The 18,158-nt window shown below is 38.5% G+C and overlaps 1 protein-coding gene across 4 annotated transcripts in view; it reads right to left on the reverse strand.

Moving 5' to 3' along the window:
* Positions 1–18,158, reverse strand: part of slc4a11 (solute carrier family 4 member 11) — a 105,263-nt gene that overhangs the window by 53,033 nt on the left and 34,072 nt on the right. For all 4 annotated transcript variants that reach the window (XR_005609413.1, XR_005609414.1, XM_031750953.2 and 1 more), the window contains exon 2: positions 1,760–1,810. Coding sequence is in view for 2 of the 4 variants with exons in the window: in XM_031750953.2 (XP_031606813.1) it covers positions 1,760–1,810 (51 nt within the window). In the remaining 2 variants the exon portion in view is untranslated. The remainder of the gene's footprint in view (positions 1–1,759; positions 1,811–18,158) is intronic.

Consider the following 18,158-nt stretch of genomic DNA (forward strand, 5'->3'; position numbering starts at 1 on the left):
TGACAAGTCTTTTATGAATCAGCAGGTAATCGCTGTTTTTCGCAGGGTTTTGGTGTGTAACGGTCAGGACTTTGCATGTTGGAAAGCATCACAGGACTGAGCCTGGAGCTTGTTTCGATGACTCATTCCTTTCCCTCTACCCGAGACAGCGGCCCCCTTAAATCCAAAGCTCCAGTAACTGGTGGGCTCCCAAATATCACCCAGCGATCGGCTTGATGCGACAAGAACAATATCTCACTTGCTCTTTATCTGCTGACCTTATACGTGAGGAGCCCCAAATTTCAGTTCATTCAGTTTGTCTTGCATCAGGATCAACCCTCAGCATTTGACATTATTTGAACTTCACTGTGTAGTTGCCTTCCCTGCATCCCTCTGCGCCTCAGACTTACCAGCTGGGCTCTGACTTTCAAATCACCTTGGAGGAGAGAAGCAACTGCTAAACTGCAAGCATTAAATTAGAGGGTTAAAAAATGGAATGGCATTAATTTTAGGGAAATGTATTAAAACTTATTTATAAACTATTGCATGAAAAATATTGCATAAAAAAATATTCCAATCTGTAATTTATCTTTACATGACATTAACTAGAAATCCAAGTATGCAAAAACATCACAATTAGAGCTTCTTGTATTAAAAATAAATAAACTATGATTGAAATAAAGGAATCACTACTTCCTAAATGTAAAGCTATGCTGCCCTGCAGATCGGTGGATACAAGTTTGCAACATCTAGAAAGAACAAGAGCTAAGGGACGAGGAATGTTGAAAACGTTAAACGATTGATGTGCATCCTTCAAAAGCTGTGCAGGGTTTTGCTGCTGCCTTTGAGACGCTGTGGGACATAAAGAAACAACAATCACACGGTAGCATGTTTGGATCATTAAAAGAAAGTTTGGAACTTTCTTGCTTCGTGTTTGGAGAATTACTCAAACAAGATACATAACTGCCATGTTTGGTGAATAACACCGCTGTGTCTCAGTAACCTGTTCACTTCTAACACCACAGCAAAGAACTTAATGACACAGATAGCATATGTACAGCAGAGCTGCTTCTGCAGTACAAGACACACTTCAAATATTGTTTACTGTGCCACCGTGATTCACCCTTTAATTGCAAAGTTCACAACAAGAGCACTGACGTTCCAGACCAACCTTTGCTAATGAACCACTAAAGATAACAATGGTTTGTAATGCCTACTTGCCAACAGTATTGTAATTACATTAATATCTGATAAAAGGTCGCATAATAAAGACATTTATGTTGAGCTGCGGCAGGGGGTCTTCTGTGAATGTGCCGAATGAGACGGTGTGTTGCAGGAGGGGAATAATTGGCTGGGGGAGACGGGGAGATCCAATGCAAGTGTATTCTGTCTTCACTGCCTGTGCTGCACATACTAATTGGGTGCCTCTCCTTGGCTTGAAGGTAATGAAACTGCCGTTATCATAACAGTTGGATCAAAGTTTGTTGTTTATATCCAAATGGAGGAGAGTGTGTAAGCTGGGAGAGGTTTGGGTCGTTTTTTTGTTTTTAATTTTACGTGTGCTGCAGCTCCAATCTTTAAATCACATCTTTCACTCTAAATATTCCTTACACAATACACATTATTGGTAGGAAGATGTTCAAAGATGTCGATGACAGCGGCTAAATTCACTTTGAGGATTAGGCTTATAGATTCCATGCTTTTCTTTCCATTTTTAATACACAGTGGAAGAGGAACAAATGTTGAAAATTTTGTCCTTGTGCTGCTGGTTCACACTCACCCATTTCTTGAAAGAAGTATCCATTCTTGGACATCCCAGAGGGAGGCGCCTCTGTGAGAGCAAAACAGAGAAAGACGGTAATTACTGAGCTGAATCTAGGCAACGGTAACAGGCCCGGCAGGGAACAATTACTCGTTATTATTTTTACACAGCAATTGCTGGTATGAGAAATGTTATGAATACAAATATGCATCGTTTTCAGACCTCTTTGTCATTCAGAGTTATTATACATGGAAAAGATCTATGCATTTAAAAGGTAAAACACAAAGTAATCCACGGATTATTCGCTTGCTAGCAAAAGTATTTGTTCTGTAATGGCCGCTAGAAGATGTAACAATGACTTCTTACAACACACTGCATGTAATCCAGGAAGGCCTAAAATACTTTTGCCCTTGACATGAACGTTATCCTAACGAGTGCGGTCTATTTATTTTAAAGATGACCCACCCAGTCTTCACATATTTATTTTTGAATTCAACTATAGCTCTGCAGTATTCACAGTTAAAAAAAAAAAAAAATCATATTTAGCTTATAATGAGCCCATGTATTCATTCTCTCGATAAAAAAAAAAAGCCCCGTCCATCTAGGTCAATGTCTATCTCTCGCAAGAAAAAAAAATCCTTATTTATTAATCATTAAGTACCAAACCAATGTCCTATTATTCTGCATCTTGCTTTCAAGAAACAGCAGGCACTAATACATTTATGGTACCCACAGGATGAAAAATACAGCAGCGTTATGCTGAATGAAATTCCACGGATCAGTAGGAAATATTTTAGAGTTGCAATTTTGATCTTGACATCTTTTGTCGATGGTTATACGTACGGATTGTTATAAAGCACACTCTGTGTACATTTACATTTTAATTCAGTCGGAACACATATAGCAGGCTGAAAGCTGCATAAGAAAAAATATGCTGCTAGACGCCAGAAATAAAATGCGCTGTATAAAAGTGAATGAGGGAAACACTTTTGTTTGCCTATTGCAAGGAGAGTCATGAATGCAAATGTGGTACAGATGAAACAAATATTACCATTTGGGTATGGGTGTGGGAACTGAGGAATACAAATAACAAAAATTTGTAAAAACTTATTTTAGGTATTGTACAGACTTGGGAAGGTTTAAAAATGCTTATTTTGACCATGAGGAATGGTTTATATTGTCAAAACTGATAATCAAGGGGAAATGCTAGAAGATGAGCTGTGAAATGTGTGGCAAGAGTTGCAGGTGCAGACTTTTTGTTGCTCTGTCACCGAGTTGTCAGACAAAAATGTCATTTTTTTTTTTATTCCAACCCCCAAAAACTCCTACAAAAAACAAAACACACCCCCTCTATAACACATCAGTTTCATTATTTTTCCATTACTTGGATTGCGTCATCAGCACAAACATATGTGTGTCTCTTTTTCTTGTGTACATAGATGAACTTGCAATGAGACCTTGTAATATAAGATTTTGATAGCAAAATTTTCCACTCAGTGCAGGACAATGATCAGACTAAAAGTGAGCATAAATTGAATGACCATGTAGTTCAACCAGAAGGCAAAGAGTTCCCCTAAGGAAGAAACATTATCAGTAAAATGCAAGGGCTTCCTTCATTACATCTAAAACATGTTAACAGGCAGTGATTATGAGCAGTGCACACTCCTTTCATCAGCAAAGGTCTTGACTTTTCTAATACATTCAGTGATAATCCACATTGAGTTTCGCTTCCAGGCCAGCACTCATTTTGCATTGGTGGTGTGCAGCATTTTTTAAAATGGTGGATATCTCATTTTGGAATTAAACTTAATCTGGTGAAGAGCTCCACTACAAATGCACTGAGGGAATTTGGAGTACAACATTTCAGAGTGTTTGTCACACGGCCCTGTGGATGTGTGCAGCATGCGGATTGCGCAGAAAAAAAGAGTGAGATATGGAGCAGGGATACTTTGAAGGTTATTGAGACATTGTGAAGGAAGAGAGGGGGCCCTGCCATGCTACCAGACTTCAGTGAGGCTCTTATTGAGCATTAAGCAAACATGTTTACATACTCATCCCATAACCACAGATCAACGGCACATCGCGCGGGTAGTTTCCTGATTTGACTGCTAAAAATCACAGCATCCTGGACAAAGGGACACACACTGGGAAAGAAATTGCACAAATACTCACAGATGTGTACAAGCACATACACAACTACCTTCACACAGACAAAAAAAATCATTATAAAAGAACCGAGTGCCTCTTTTAACATGGCGACTGTCATAGAAGAGGGAAGTAAAGACTTACAACAGCTTTCTCTTCTGGAAAGGATTCTTTGATGTGACAACATCTAGCATACAAATACAGCATGCAATTTTAATTACACAAAATGCGCTTTCACTCTTGGGATAGGACACACAAAGCAAAACAATTTCAGAGTTAAAGACCCAGGGATTCATTTATCCTCAAAACAATCAACTTTTTTTTAATCCATACAGGTTCCTGCCTCAGTCTGCTACACATGCATACATTCAATCTTCTTAAGATTTCACCTCTGGCACTTTGACTGATATGGTTAATGCTGTTTTGATTTTTTTCATGATTTCAAATAGTTTCTAAACCAACCTCTACCTGTTGAAAACATACAAAAGACCACTGATACATTTCCATACCTTTAAAGTATTGCGGTGAAGCTACAGTACTGTGCAAAGGTTTTAAGCAGGATTGAAAAAATGCTGTAAACGCAGAATGCTTTCAAAAATGGAAGTGTTAATCCTTTATTTTCAATCAACAAAATGCAGCAAATGAACAAAAGAAATCTGAATCAAATCAATATTTGGTGTGACCACCCTTTCTAGGTACACTTGCACACAGTCTTGAAGGAACTCAGCTGGTGGGTTGTTCCAAACATCTTGGGGAATCAACCACAGATCGTCTGTGAATGTAAGCTTCCTCACATCCTTCTGTCTCTTCATTAATCCCAGACACACTCGATGATGTGTGGGGGCAATACCATAACTTCTAGTACTTCTTGTTCTTCTTGAAGATAGTTCTTAATGACGTTGGCTGTATGTTTGGGGTCGTTGTGCAGCTGCAGAATATATTTGGGGCCAATAAACAATCATTTATATTTCTGAAAGCATTCTTTGTTTACAGCATTTTTTCACACCTGCCTAAAACTTTTGCACAGTACTGTAAATGGTTGGAAATCGTGGCTCAGCACCTCTAAAGTTTACCAGATAAAGCTTCTACTCTCAATTATTTAATTTAAAGCATGTGTCTGACTATCTGGACTCTTGCTTCACCTACTAAGAAATAGTCAACAACACTGTATAGCCGACACTAGTGGGCCTGTATTTTCAGTAGTCATACTGGTATTGGCATTCATAACGGCAGATAAATGAAAATTTAAAAAGTAAAAAAGACGCCAGAGAATCACCCTTCAGCCATGTTATGAGTGCCGAAACTGCATAATTTATCCACCGAAGGCACTCTGCAACATCCCTGTTGGCAAAATATGTGTAGAAACACAACAACGAGCTGATCTAAGCAAAGTGTAAAAGCAAGTAAGCAATTACACAGAACAAATGTTAAGGAAATCTTTTTATATTCTGCATGTCTGAAAGAAAAAAATATCAGCTGTATACATTGGTCGCTAACACATACACCCTCTTAAATCTACAGCCCTTGCCCTTTTTTATGTTTTGCTTTTCTAATAATCGTTATTTTCTTTTCAAGTGTTGGTAGGCATACAGATTCTTTTTAAAGACTGGACAGAGCCACAGCGATAGCTTTCCAGTATTGGTGTTATGCTAAGCTACTCTTGCACTTGTACTGCTTCAAAATTTATACCGTGCAGCTGGTTGTATGATAGAGCTAATACACATAAAATGTCTTTTTAAGAAGATATTTACACATTTTCCATAACTTTTCATAACAGACAAATACAAAAAATAATAATCTGCATGACTAAAACATATCGGTTACTAATATAAGATTTTTTGTGATATCTTATGATACCTGTCACTGCACAAGAAAAAAAAATTGAAAAATCGGTTGTGACAAGTCTGCTTATCAGAACATTTTTGGTTGTGCTTCATTCTGATACATAAAAGAAGTCAGCAGAAGCAAGTTTGTAAAACTAAACACCCTAGTGGTATTTATTCTCCAGGCTTTCCTTCTAACTCTTTATCCTCAAGCATTGGGAAAAAAAAAATCAGTTCTGTCATCTGAGTTTTTTGTGCTAAAAAAATGTATGTGGCATAATTCACCAACATCCTGCTACTGAACTATCCTCTGCTACTCCAGGGTATGTGTTGGATTGTTATGGCAGTCATGCAAACATTATTTTTTCATCTTTGTACACAACACACACATATGCATCATCCCCATGCAGCCCGTTTATCTGCAGCTATTGCATCAAACATATCTTGAATAGCAGACGATGAACATTATGGATGCACTGAAATATGTAGCTTTTATATTTTTGCATAGCCAGCTTTATTTCAACTTAACTGTGACATCTGTTATTTTTTTCTACTGTTTAGTCATTTTACATGTGCAGCAAAATAAACCCTGTAAACACAGTCATGCTCACAGCTCAGCAGCCTGAGGTGGTGCTAGTATTCCTGCGTCATAATCCAACTCATTTTTCTTTTACTTGTCTTCGCACATGCGTCTCTCTCCTAGCTATAATGAAGATAGTGATGATAATGATAATGTAACTATCATTATGGCTTCATTAAGCTTCTTTTAGCCATAAAACAACAAACCTTTTTATATAAACGTGACGTTAGTTAAGAGACACTCATAAAACTGAGTAAGTACAAGTCATAGGTGTCAAATAAAAATGGGAAAATTAATCCGATATCACTGTATCTCTAAATTATGCACAATGACATCAGTGTACTAAAGACCACCTACAGCAATGTATAATACCTAGAGGTTAGAAGGGTGAAAGGGTGACTGATATACATCCTACTTGGAAGCTTAGTGTTTCTCATGGTTTCACTTGGCATTCAGTCCTAGATTTGTTTCTCGCATTTTTTTGTGTTTTTCCCAACTTTGTTTTAAAATACTCGGTTAGGTTTAGAAAAAGATCTCTTAATGGGTTTATCTCAAACTCAAACCAAGAAGTAATCCCGTGCATCAAGAACTTGTTCTTATACAGTGCCTTTAAATGTGATGCCAGGGGCATATGAGAGTGACTGCTATCTAACTATCTGCCATCTATGGCAGATCAGGCTCAGATATCAAAGAACACATTGTGTGTAATTTGCAGATGCCAGTGGGTCTGACAAAATAGCTGTATTTGATGCCCCAGTATTTAGACCAGGCCACTTTTACATACAAGTCATGAGGTGATGATTCAGAAAATTTCCATAAAACTTTAAAATTGATTATTATTTTAAAAATATCAACAGGAAAAGCTGTTGACGGAAACTTAAAGTGCCACGTTTCTTGATGTCCGGGTGACGATACAAAACCATCATATCATGGCACCGTATTAATTAGAAAGTGTGTGAAATACAAAAACGTTTCATGAAATGCATTTCAGCACAGACACAGATGTTTAGAAAATTACTGAACAAAGCCAAATCTTTTTATTTCTGTATCCTGGAGGGTTCCTCTGTTGACTGCTCTTTTATTTATGTGTCACATCATGCCAGCCTCCTGTGGATGCTGTGCTTCTCTGAACTGTGTCTTACTCTGAGTGTTGTGATCAGGAGCAGCATCATGAAGATTCATGTGCTCTGCTTGTATTGAGCTGTTTGGCACTGACAGATGCAGAAAGAGATTTAGAAGGATTGGAGGGAATGCACGTTATCCATGTTGCCGGCTTTGCTAGATCAATGAAAATACACCGAGAAGATTTCTCTGTTGTGAGACACTAAACTTCCCTTCATGATCAAATAGAGGGCTTTGTATCCAAATATAACCCTGTTCCCCCAGACAGTTGAAATCTTGAGTAAAATGTAAATAAAATGTTAGTAGGTAGTGCTTTACCTTGCATGTCTGGATGCACCAACAAATTTGTTTCCACGAGTTTTTAAAAGTCTCTGAGCCCGTGCAGTGATTACCTACAGAAGTGTTTCAGTACTGTCTGAGGCCCTAAAGATCATGGATATTCAATACTGTTTTCAGACTCTTACATACAGAAAGTTATCTGAATTCCTGCACTCTTAACAGTATTGTGTAAAGCAGATGACAAAATTAGAAATTTCTTTGCAATTTTGCACTGAAAAAAAGTGCAATTTTAAATTGTTGCCTATTTCTCCAGCACCCATTTCTCCAGCACCCATCTCCAGCACCCATTCAAACGTACATCTTAATGAGTGAGACATGCCTCTTCAGTCTGCTGTCCTTTTTACTTTTTTAAAGTTTTTTACTTTTGACAAAAAGAATGACGACTCTTTTTTATGTGAATTTTTTAAAGGGGGAATTATTCAGTTAGATATAGGGGTAAAATGATTTGCATAGCCTTTTTTTATTGACTGATATTTTTATGCAGTGTCTGGCTTCTGTATATCTTTAACTCAAATAGTATGATCAATGGCAGAAAACCCTGTAATATATTATAGTTTAAATTAGTAGCACTAAGGCCATCTATAACTAATCTATAAATTTGAATTATTTGTTATCATGAGCTGAAGACACACATATGTGCTGTCAGATGCAACTGATTTAGAGCCAGTGGTCCTTTAGGGACAGGTTTATTAGTAGTCATAAAGGTTATTTTATTGTCAAAGAACATGAAAGTGATATTTAATTTGTGTCAACTCAGGCCGATAAGTAAAGGTCACTGAAAAAAGATGAAAAGATGCAGCACAATAGGCAGGTTCATTCACTGCCCGATTCCATGTATGACTTCCTTATTTTGCACTTTCATAAACAACATTAGTTTCATAATCATGAAAGGCCTAACGTGTGATGTCTTAAAAATAAAAATGCTAAATATATGTAGAGATATTTTAGAGACTGAAGCTGATCTGAAACCTAAACGGGCTCAATTCCCTCCCCCCAAACTGGTTGCAGCAGATGGCTGGTTGTGCCAGGGGGTTCTCCCTGTCAAAAAGGAGTAGTCCTTCCCACTGTCACTAAAGTGGTTGCTCACAGGGGGTGGTCTGATTGTTGGGGACTTTACCCTGAAGTATAAAACACAGGTTGTTGTGATGTGGTGCAAAATGAATGAAACTGAACTGAATTCAGCTGTCAAACTGTATACCACTACAGAACAATAATACATAGTAAATTATATGTACACAACTTCTTACTATGATGATCATAGCTTATGTATATATGCACCCCATCTCCTCCTTAAAGATGGGCCAACCTAAAAGAAACTTCATCACACAAAGATTTATTATGTTCATTTCATCTTTTCTCTGCAAATGCAATGTTATGCTCTCCATTTCCGGGTCTTTCGTGTGCCACGTTTAATGTATGTTTAACAAACTTTGTATCCACGTAGAATTTTGTTCCCATCATCACTAAATACAGAATAAAGACTTTAAAAAAAGCAACACAGGCCTGACTAGTATTATACAGGAATGAAGAAAAAATGGAGGTGTCTGTATGTGTATTTGGTGGTTTGTAGTTCTATGGTACTGAGTCACTGACGAAATATAAGCGCAACAATTATAGCAGACGTGTCTTAACTTTGAGCTTGGAACATCAAATGTTGATATTCATTAACATGAAAAGATTCCTTCTTTCCAAAAACTACATTACTTATGAAAATGAATAATAAAACTACTCTATATGATGAGAAGGCATGTCAAGATAAAACTAAGCATGTTGCTTGTGAAAAAGTGCTGTTTGTTTTGTAGTTGAGAGTGAAAAGAGTACAGACAGTTTCATTTCACCAAAAGGGCAGAGAGTATATCAAGACGCCAAATACCACAGCAGATACTCTGTATATAAAATCCCAACTTACTGCAAAGCAGCAAAAAAAATTTTGAACAAGACCCAAAAAAGTAGATTTGCGAGGGCATGTAGAAAAATATGTCTAACTGATAACTTTGTTAAGTCTGAAACAAATGCATCAGTTAACAAATAAGGCATCTGTGGCTTACTTAATACATCCCACTCCTGACCGAGAAGCAGAACAAAGGTCGGCGGCGATATATCAGAAGAAATTCTGAAATGCTTGCAGAGTGCTAGGAGACAGTTTTGCAGATTGACAAAACAAAACTGGAACTGTTTGGCCACATGGATCAATGGTTTGTCTGGCATAAGAATAGCCTGGAGCAGCCTACTTAGGCTCCAGATTTCAATCCCAAAGAACATCTTTGGTGGGATTTAAGGAGAGCATTTGCAGCACGGAAGCCATCAACTTCAATAAGATGGAAGCTTTTGGAAGGGAACAAAAGGCAAAGACTTCACAAGAGAGACGTCTGAAGCTTGTCTTACCAAAAAATGCTCATTAGAGGTCAATCAAGGTCTTTGGAGCTAAAAAGATGCTTCAGGAGTGCTGAGGTTGGGGGCTGAATACTAGTGCATGGGTCGTTTTTATTTTTTTACTTAAACTCAAAATGTCAGCTTATGTTATTAAAATTGCTGGTGCTATGTATGAATACATATTACGTCTCCATTTACTGAGACTTCATGCATATTTTTATTTAGTCTATACACATCAACATGATACTAAGGTGAGAGGATTTGAATACTATTGCCCCTGTGCACAGTGTATATAGAGATCTGGAACATAATATGAATGCAAGTTTTTGTTTTGCATGTTTATCTTTTCATCAAAGCATCAAAATTTGTTACCAAAACACAAAAATGCACAGAAACAGACCTAATTTCTACAAGCCCAAACTGCCGTTTTAAATACTATTTTCAGTATGGCCACATTTATGATTAGTGTTAGTGTGCATTAAATATATACAAACAGTGCTTAAACAGAAGTGATTTTCAAAACCACTCTCACAGGAAGAGAAACATGAAAAAAATATGCCTGATAACGTTCTTCAGAAATCAGGAAGCTGTCGACTTGCAAGCAGGAAGTCAGATCTGGTTAGCACAGTATGACACATACGCCTCATCACTTTCATTGATCTGCTGCATGTGCATTTGTTTGTGTATGCGAGTGTCTTGTTTAGAGTCAGTGCTTTCATCATTGCCCAACATACACATGAGGGAAATATCTGTCAGTCAGCTGAGTTTACATGTCACAAACCCACAAGCAAGGCAACATCTGCTCTGCTCAACACTCGATATAACGTCTTATATGTCAAATGACAAGCTCTCTCTTTCTGATAAACCGAGACCTTGGACTGATACTAGCTATCTAAAAAAAAAAAAAAAGGAAGAAAAAAGATGGCAGGCAGCTGCTTGTTGCCTTTGCGATTGTGGGTTAGCATCAGATTGAGGACGACTGACAGAGTAAGTAACAGCTGTCTGACAAAGACAGACAGAGGGGGTTTCAGCAGGGAAAAAATTTACTTGCGATCCTCTTATGATTTTTATCACCAGAACAACAAATATCCCTGTGGGTTTTAAACCAAAACACCAGCCGACCTTTACTACTTCTTTGAATTCTCTTTTTTGATCTGGTTTTTAAAGAGAAAAAAAAAAGTTAAAGGAACCTAACTTCCCACCATCCTTTCGAGGACAAAACATTTCTTAAGGTAAATTCACGAGATGACTTTGTAATTTCCATGTTCTAAGACGAACCCCTGTGGCTATATGCATGTGCACACAGTTAGTAAGATCTACCACTTCTCTTATCAAGTCACAGAGCACCATTACAGCTGAAAACTGCGGGAAACCCAGCTCTTCCCTACCAGGCATGACAAACTCACAGAGAGAACAAAGCTTGTTTCAGTAAACAAAGCCTACTGAGAATTCTCCAAGAAGAGCTGCAAATGCTCTTTGCTCAAAAACAATTGGGCAAGAAAAATATTGCAACGATATGCTATAGGTTTACAATTTCCTGGGTGGTTGGTGTGCAAACCAAAGCAAAAGAAGAAAAAAAAAACCCCTGAGGGAACAGGTTTGTGTAAGATTTTTCTCTTTTTTTCCCCTTTTACCCAAGTCACAAGTGCCATCCTACTGAAGTGTGACACAATCTGAAAGAGGCTAAAGCAGGATGAATATATTGTTAGTAAGAAAAGTATCAGCGGGTGAAGTCGGGCGGAGCTTAAATAATGCCCATTACCATTAATCCCCTTTTAAAAGCAGCACCAGCAGCAGGACACAAATACTAATATGAAGCAATCCCCAAAGCTTGAAAAGTTGAATTAACATTTCATGAGAGATAAGTTCAAGTCTGCAATTTTACATAACATCATTACCACTTCACATTTACTTTGTTCCATTTTTACTCACTCAATTCATGCCCCAACTGTTTTAGTTCACTCATACTTCATTATATTTACATGTGCACAATAGTGACATACTGAGGGGCAACAGGCTGGATACTCAATGTCAGAAATACATTATTTCTCTAGCAGGGAGAAAGTAGGCAGTGCACCACTAAAAGGAAGGAGATACCAACACATCTTAAGATGCCTCCATATGTTGGCTACAGGTATTTAATGAACTACAAGGGACTGATGCATTCTCCACACAGTTGTGCATGACTTTATAGGTAAGGATCAGTCATTATTCTAATCTGGTACAGATGCTGCCTTTATTCCTGTCTTGATGTGAATTCAAAATGCTCCAAGACAAAAGGAAGTCAACTTATACGACCCTTTATGTGTCTATAAACTGAGGCAACCCTTTTATCCATATAAACTGAGCTAACATTCCTCTACATGTAGGTTGATATATTGTACAGCTGTGTGCTGCAGGTACATGCAAAACAAATGCCAGAGTCCCCAGGAGGGACAACCCTGGAATTTACGGGAGAGGTGAGGCTGAAAGTCTTAAGTGAAGAGGGCAAGAGATTAAAAGGAGCTCCTGCTGCGTTAATATGGGAATCTACGAGGCCTGGGCCAGCACAGGAGAGGAGGCCGGGCCTTTTGTTGGCTAATTGTGCCCACAGGCTCTTCTGGCACCCGTCCTCTGGATCTGTGGTCGCTAAGAGAGCCCAGGCAGAGAGGGAATTCCTCCCGACGCTCTGCTCCGGGCAAACGAGCTTGATCATATGCACATTTTAAACAACATGCCAACATTTGGCCTCTCTTTTTTTTTTAATTTTCAACAAATTAAAAAAAAATAAATAAATTCAGTCAGCAGACTTTTTACACACACATTGTAAACGACAATTTCCTGTATGTGCTGGCATTTTACTTTCCAAGAGAAGTGGTGGCATGGAGGTAAGAAAGCACAATGATGCGTTTTGCATTTTTAAACCATACTGCAAGCATCAACTTTGATGTATTTCTTTATTTCATTAAGGTGAAGTTCATCTCAATATGAACCCCTTAGTTGTCAGGTAGACTTTTATTTTAGACACACAGGGAACAGTTTCATGAAATTTCACTTATGAACTTTCCTCATCTAGTCTTCTACAGCTCCCCTATGTTTCTTATATAGACTATAGACCAAATTGATAAAAAAGGACTGAAAGTAGTCAGTCCAGCTAACTTTGCATATGTGAGAGACTAAGAGTACAGCACTAGTGTGCTCATTCAAACACCATCATTCTATTTCAAATGGTGCTCTTTGACAGCCAAACTGCAGTTTCAGTGGCTACATTAGTAACGTGAGAAGCCACCGCAGCATTCTATAAGGAGTATAAGCGGCTGCAGTAACACAGAGCCATTTAAGACAACTACAAGGCATAGAGGAGTTTCAAACCAAATGTCATTTGCGTGACGTAATATGTGAAGAAACATAATTTGGCTTGATAATTAAACTCATCGCAACTTTACAAGGTCACAGTCAAGTTCAATCCGAGCTCCATCAGGACAAGTCCTTTCTGGTCTCTCACCAGATTCACACAGTCACACTGTGAGTGCAATATTCCACTCAGCTGTCAGCTTCACCCGTCAACAAAAGCCTTCATGCAGTTTTCCCACACAGGAGCCACAAACCGAGTCAATAAAATCTTTCCAGAGGGAACGCATTTACTGTATATGTAAGGTTGCAATTTTCAATGAATTTTCAAAATCTGAATATTTATCCCGGTGGGGGATAAATACTTGGAGCTTCTAGACTTTAAGGTTTTCTGTGTTATATTAAACCTATTACCAGTAATACAACACAAAAAAAATCTAAGGATCTAAGCCAATATTTAGACTGAATGTCTAATCATTTCACCACATATATATTATGGAGGAGATTTCATAATTACGTGTATGTTTACCAGTACTGATTCAGCAAGCTTGTACTGCACAGCTGTCCAGTCGGTATCCAGGATAAATCACATTATTTGATGTTTTTGTCCAATGGACCTTGAAATACAATGAGTCACATCAGAAGAAAAAAAATCTATTTTTTCTTTTGGTTTCCTTGAAAGAGATTGGTAGAAATCGTTATTCAAACTGAAGGATATAATAGTCTTCATGTTTCCATCAAGCTCTCTCTGTTGTGTTTCACTAAGTCATGCTCCTACTCTAAAAAAATAAAATAAAACAAATAAATTCAAAGGCATTTCAGTTGCTACACTGACAAGTGATCGGAAAAAAAAATTACAACTATCACATTTAAATTTGAAGACTTCTTTCTGCATCTTCTGGCAGCTCTAGATCCAGATTTCTTCACATCAAGTTATACTTTTCTAAATATTATAAACATTCAAAATATGATGATTTGGCTAAGGAGAAGACATGCTGGCTCTGCTGCACACAGCTGTGTCCTCAGGCTCGTGTCTGACGTTGATGATGTCACAACAGACCCTTGACTGCGAGGCTCGCTACGGCCAAGCTGTCTGGCAAGCAGGTGGACTCTGGCTGTGCTGATGCTGGACAGGAGTGTGCGTGGGTGCACTCAGCCATATGCTCTTGATGTGTGTGTGTCTTTATATGTATCTGTTCCAGCACCTTTTCACATTAATAAATTAACATCTATAAATTGTCTTTTTGCTTCGGGGAATCTACAGGTGTTTTCATTTTGTGTATGTGTGTGTATAAGTGACTCGCCTTGAGTACCATTTGTTCACATGTAAATTTAGTGAAAGAATATGTTGAAAGCGGAGTTACTTCAGGCTAATTTGCAGCAAAACAAAATGTTCAAGAAACATTTCCTCTGTTAAGAAATAAAGAGAATAACCTGACGAAGCTAGCAACAACAAAATACAATTTTGCAAATGAAAAAGCAACAGACCTCAACCAAAGACAAAAAACCCTCAAATGCATTGCTCAATTAAATTTATTTTGAATAATTAGTAGTAGTAATTGAGTTGTCACACTCTCTCACACACACACACACACACACACACACACACACACACACACACACACTTGAATTGAATATTTAACTCTTGGTGTCAGGTCTGTGGACCGGAAAGCTGTGTAGTAATCCTCTGGTCCTTTCACCAGAGAGGGATTGATGGTTACAGTGAGCTGGCTGGTGTGGGTTCACGTACTCTGCGGCGTGGCAGAACAAGACATCGTGACTGTGGTTAGGCACAGGAAGAATTTACAGCCTAAACCTCTCGCCATTTCATCATTATTTCACCTCGTTTCCTCTTTCTGTCCATCCACCATTTGTTGCTACATCTCATTTTCCATTTTCACATCTTTCTCTCTCATTCCCTTTCTTCTCTGCATTTTCACCTGATTTCCTGGTATAGGATTAAGCTCAGGTGCTGCAGCACAGACACCCTGTGTGTGTTTATAGGAAGCCAGGCAGTGAATGAGCAAGTTAGTGACTGAGGATGTAGTTCCAATATATAAACAAACACACACACCAGCCAACCACTCGCTGCAGAAATTGGCTGCCTCGATTTTCATAGAAGGGGGGGAATGAGAAAAAAAAAGGCCAGTGCTCGGGGATTCCTGCTAATTGCTTGCACATTCCCTTCTTCCTCTGGCTCGATTAAAGCCAGGCCACCATCTCCCTTTCAAGTCTGCTGTTCTCCACACAGCCATGTAGGCTGCTCAAGCCTGCCCACCATCCGACAGCATATCTCATCGTCTTTCATTTGTGGTGTTCCCCCACGGAACTACTCTGACAGTTTCAGACTTAATCAACGTGAAGCAGCAAAAGAGAAAAAGTCCATTATATTAGATATGTAACATTCTTTCAGTTTACTTACATCAAGTCTCGTCATGTTTACACTGTACTATGTGATATTTTACCTACAATTAACATACACTTGGCATTTTAGAGGGTAAAGTGTAAAATTGAATGGCCGTTTTAATTAAATAAGCCTTTAAAGCTGTCCGTTCACCTTCCCCCCCCTCAGCTGGCCCCGGTGAGAATCAAACCACTAACCTGAGCAGTGTCAGTGGCCTGCCCTGCTCTGCTCACTAGCTGTCTCTTTGCTAGCTCAATTGCATCCTGCAACACACTGACAGAATTTAAATTATGCAACCTTGGATCCGCATTGTTCTCCTCAATATTTTTTATGCCATTACTCATTTCTAGCCATCTCGTTTAATCTTCCATCTGACACTCCATGTAGATTGGGTTTGTGTAGTCCTCTGTACGTTTTCTTTCTTTAGCTTTCTTTATTGCACTGCTGTGCTCTTGTCATTCTCTTGTTATACTTCTATATGTCTCTGAACAAGTGCTTGCTATTAAGTAACAGTCCAAGTTTATTTACCGCTTAGGCAGATCCAGCTATAGATACTATATGTGCAAAAATAACGACGCAATTTTGGTGCTGCAGCACCCGGCCTTTGTGACTTGTACTGTTGCATGCAGCAAGGACAAAAAGGACATTAGACACAGGGTGAAGGAAGTGTGCAAAAGAACTCTAAGTGTAAACTCTTCATTTAACAGCTGTATGCAAACAGCAGCATGGCACAAGTAACCTCAGCGTGAGCAGGAAGGAGGAAACTATCTGCAGTACTCATCGTGACGCAACCTGTTTCTGCAGTTCTCTATACATCCTGTCTCAGCTGTGTGGGTCATACATGACAGGACATGCGCTTGTGTGTGTGCGCATGTATGGGTATCATTCAAATTATAATATAGTGAAAATAAACATTCACTCTAGCTTCCTTGCAAGCCTACAATACAACTTTGCGTATATAATGCTACTTTTTAGCATGCTGATGTTTTTGCTCACTCACATCAAAAGGGAAGGTTTACAATCAATGTTCAGGAATTCATCAACATGGGTATCTTTAGTAATTATTCCAAGATGTCTTTGCTGGAGAAGGGGCGTACATATCAAGAGGAGGGGAGGCGCAGTATAGCAGCATTTCTACAAGTTGGTTCTGTTTTGTTTGCTGGTTTTAAATTAAATTCACTGCAAAGGAGAAAATACCCTGCACAGTACAAGCTGTTCTGTGCTGCGAAGCCTGTACCGTCTTGGTTGAATATACAAAAGTGATAATAAATGGGAACTGAAATAAATGCCTCGGCCGTGCTCAGTACTGCTTCCTGTGTTTATAACCTGAAAACATCTCTGCATATGCAGAATGTGCAGGCAGCGGTACCAGAAGGGTTTGTTCCAGAAGCTACCATAAGTCATACTGTTATTACTCATACTATTATTAGTTGTAATAGTATGAGTAGTGTTAACTAATCATGTTTTAGTAAGCTTTGACTATATGCAGGGAAATGAAAAATGAAAAAAAGCTGCAGAATGTTGGTGCATTTTGCTAGCATGTATCTGCATTCTTGCCCGACTCTAAACAAAGACCAGCACTTGGGACAAGAGGTCTTGGCCTGGATATCGATTATCTGTTAGTGTGAGAACTGCTAGATTGTCTGTGTTATGACATGTGGACTAATCCTCTGTTTTCCGTGTATGTGTGTACAGTCTGAAGACTGTCAGCACCAACACCAAAGATGGGAGGAGACTGCCAGTTCTGTTTTTTCTATTTTCGAAATTTAAAAAAAGAAAGAAACAGCTCTATACAAATATGTGGGAGATGATGGCAGCTGACAACTGGCTTTTTTTTTTTTTTTAGTTAAAAGCATCTATTGTGTTTTGAATGAGATTAAGTCATGCCCTCTGTGTTAAAAGTGGATCAAATCTGCACTAAAGAGCCGTTAATATCATCTTTGACTTTCACTCTCTGAAAGCCACTTAAACATCATCATGAATCCAAACATGCAATCTGCTACTAAAAACAAAGAATACTTGAGTAGAGAAACAAGGGCTTTACATCCATTTTTGAGACTTCCCCATAATTGCCAACGCCTGCGACACTTCCCGCCTTCATAATCAGGGTTAAAAATATCTACAAATGGTATAAGTAGATTCAGCTTCACTTGATATGCAGCACACTAGTATTTACACCTATTTTTATCTGAACATTGAAAAAAAACTCAAAAAAGATCTTTTTCATACATCCACATCTGGGCTGCTATAAAGCAGCGAGGACATGTGAAATTAAAAGGTATGCAATCGTAACATGAAAAA

Source organism: Oreochromis aureus, linkage group 19 (assembly GCF_013358895.1).
Source record: "Oreochromis aureus strain Israel breed Guangdong linkage group 19, ZZ_aureus, whole genome shotgun sequence".
Taxonomy (NCBI): Eukaryota; Metazoa; Chordata; class Actinopteri; order Cichliformes; family Cichlidae; genus Oreochromis; species Oreochromis aureus.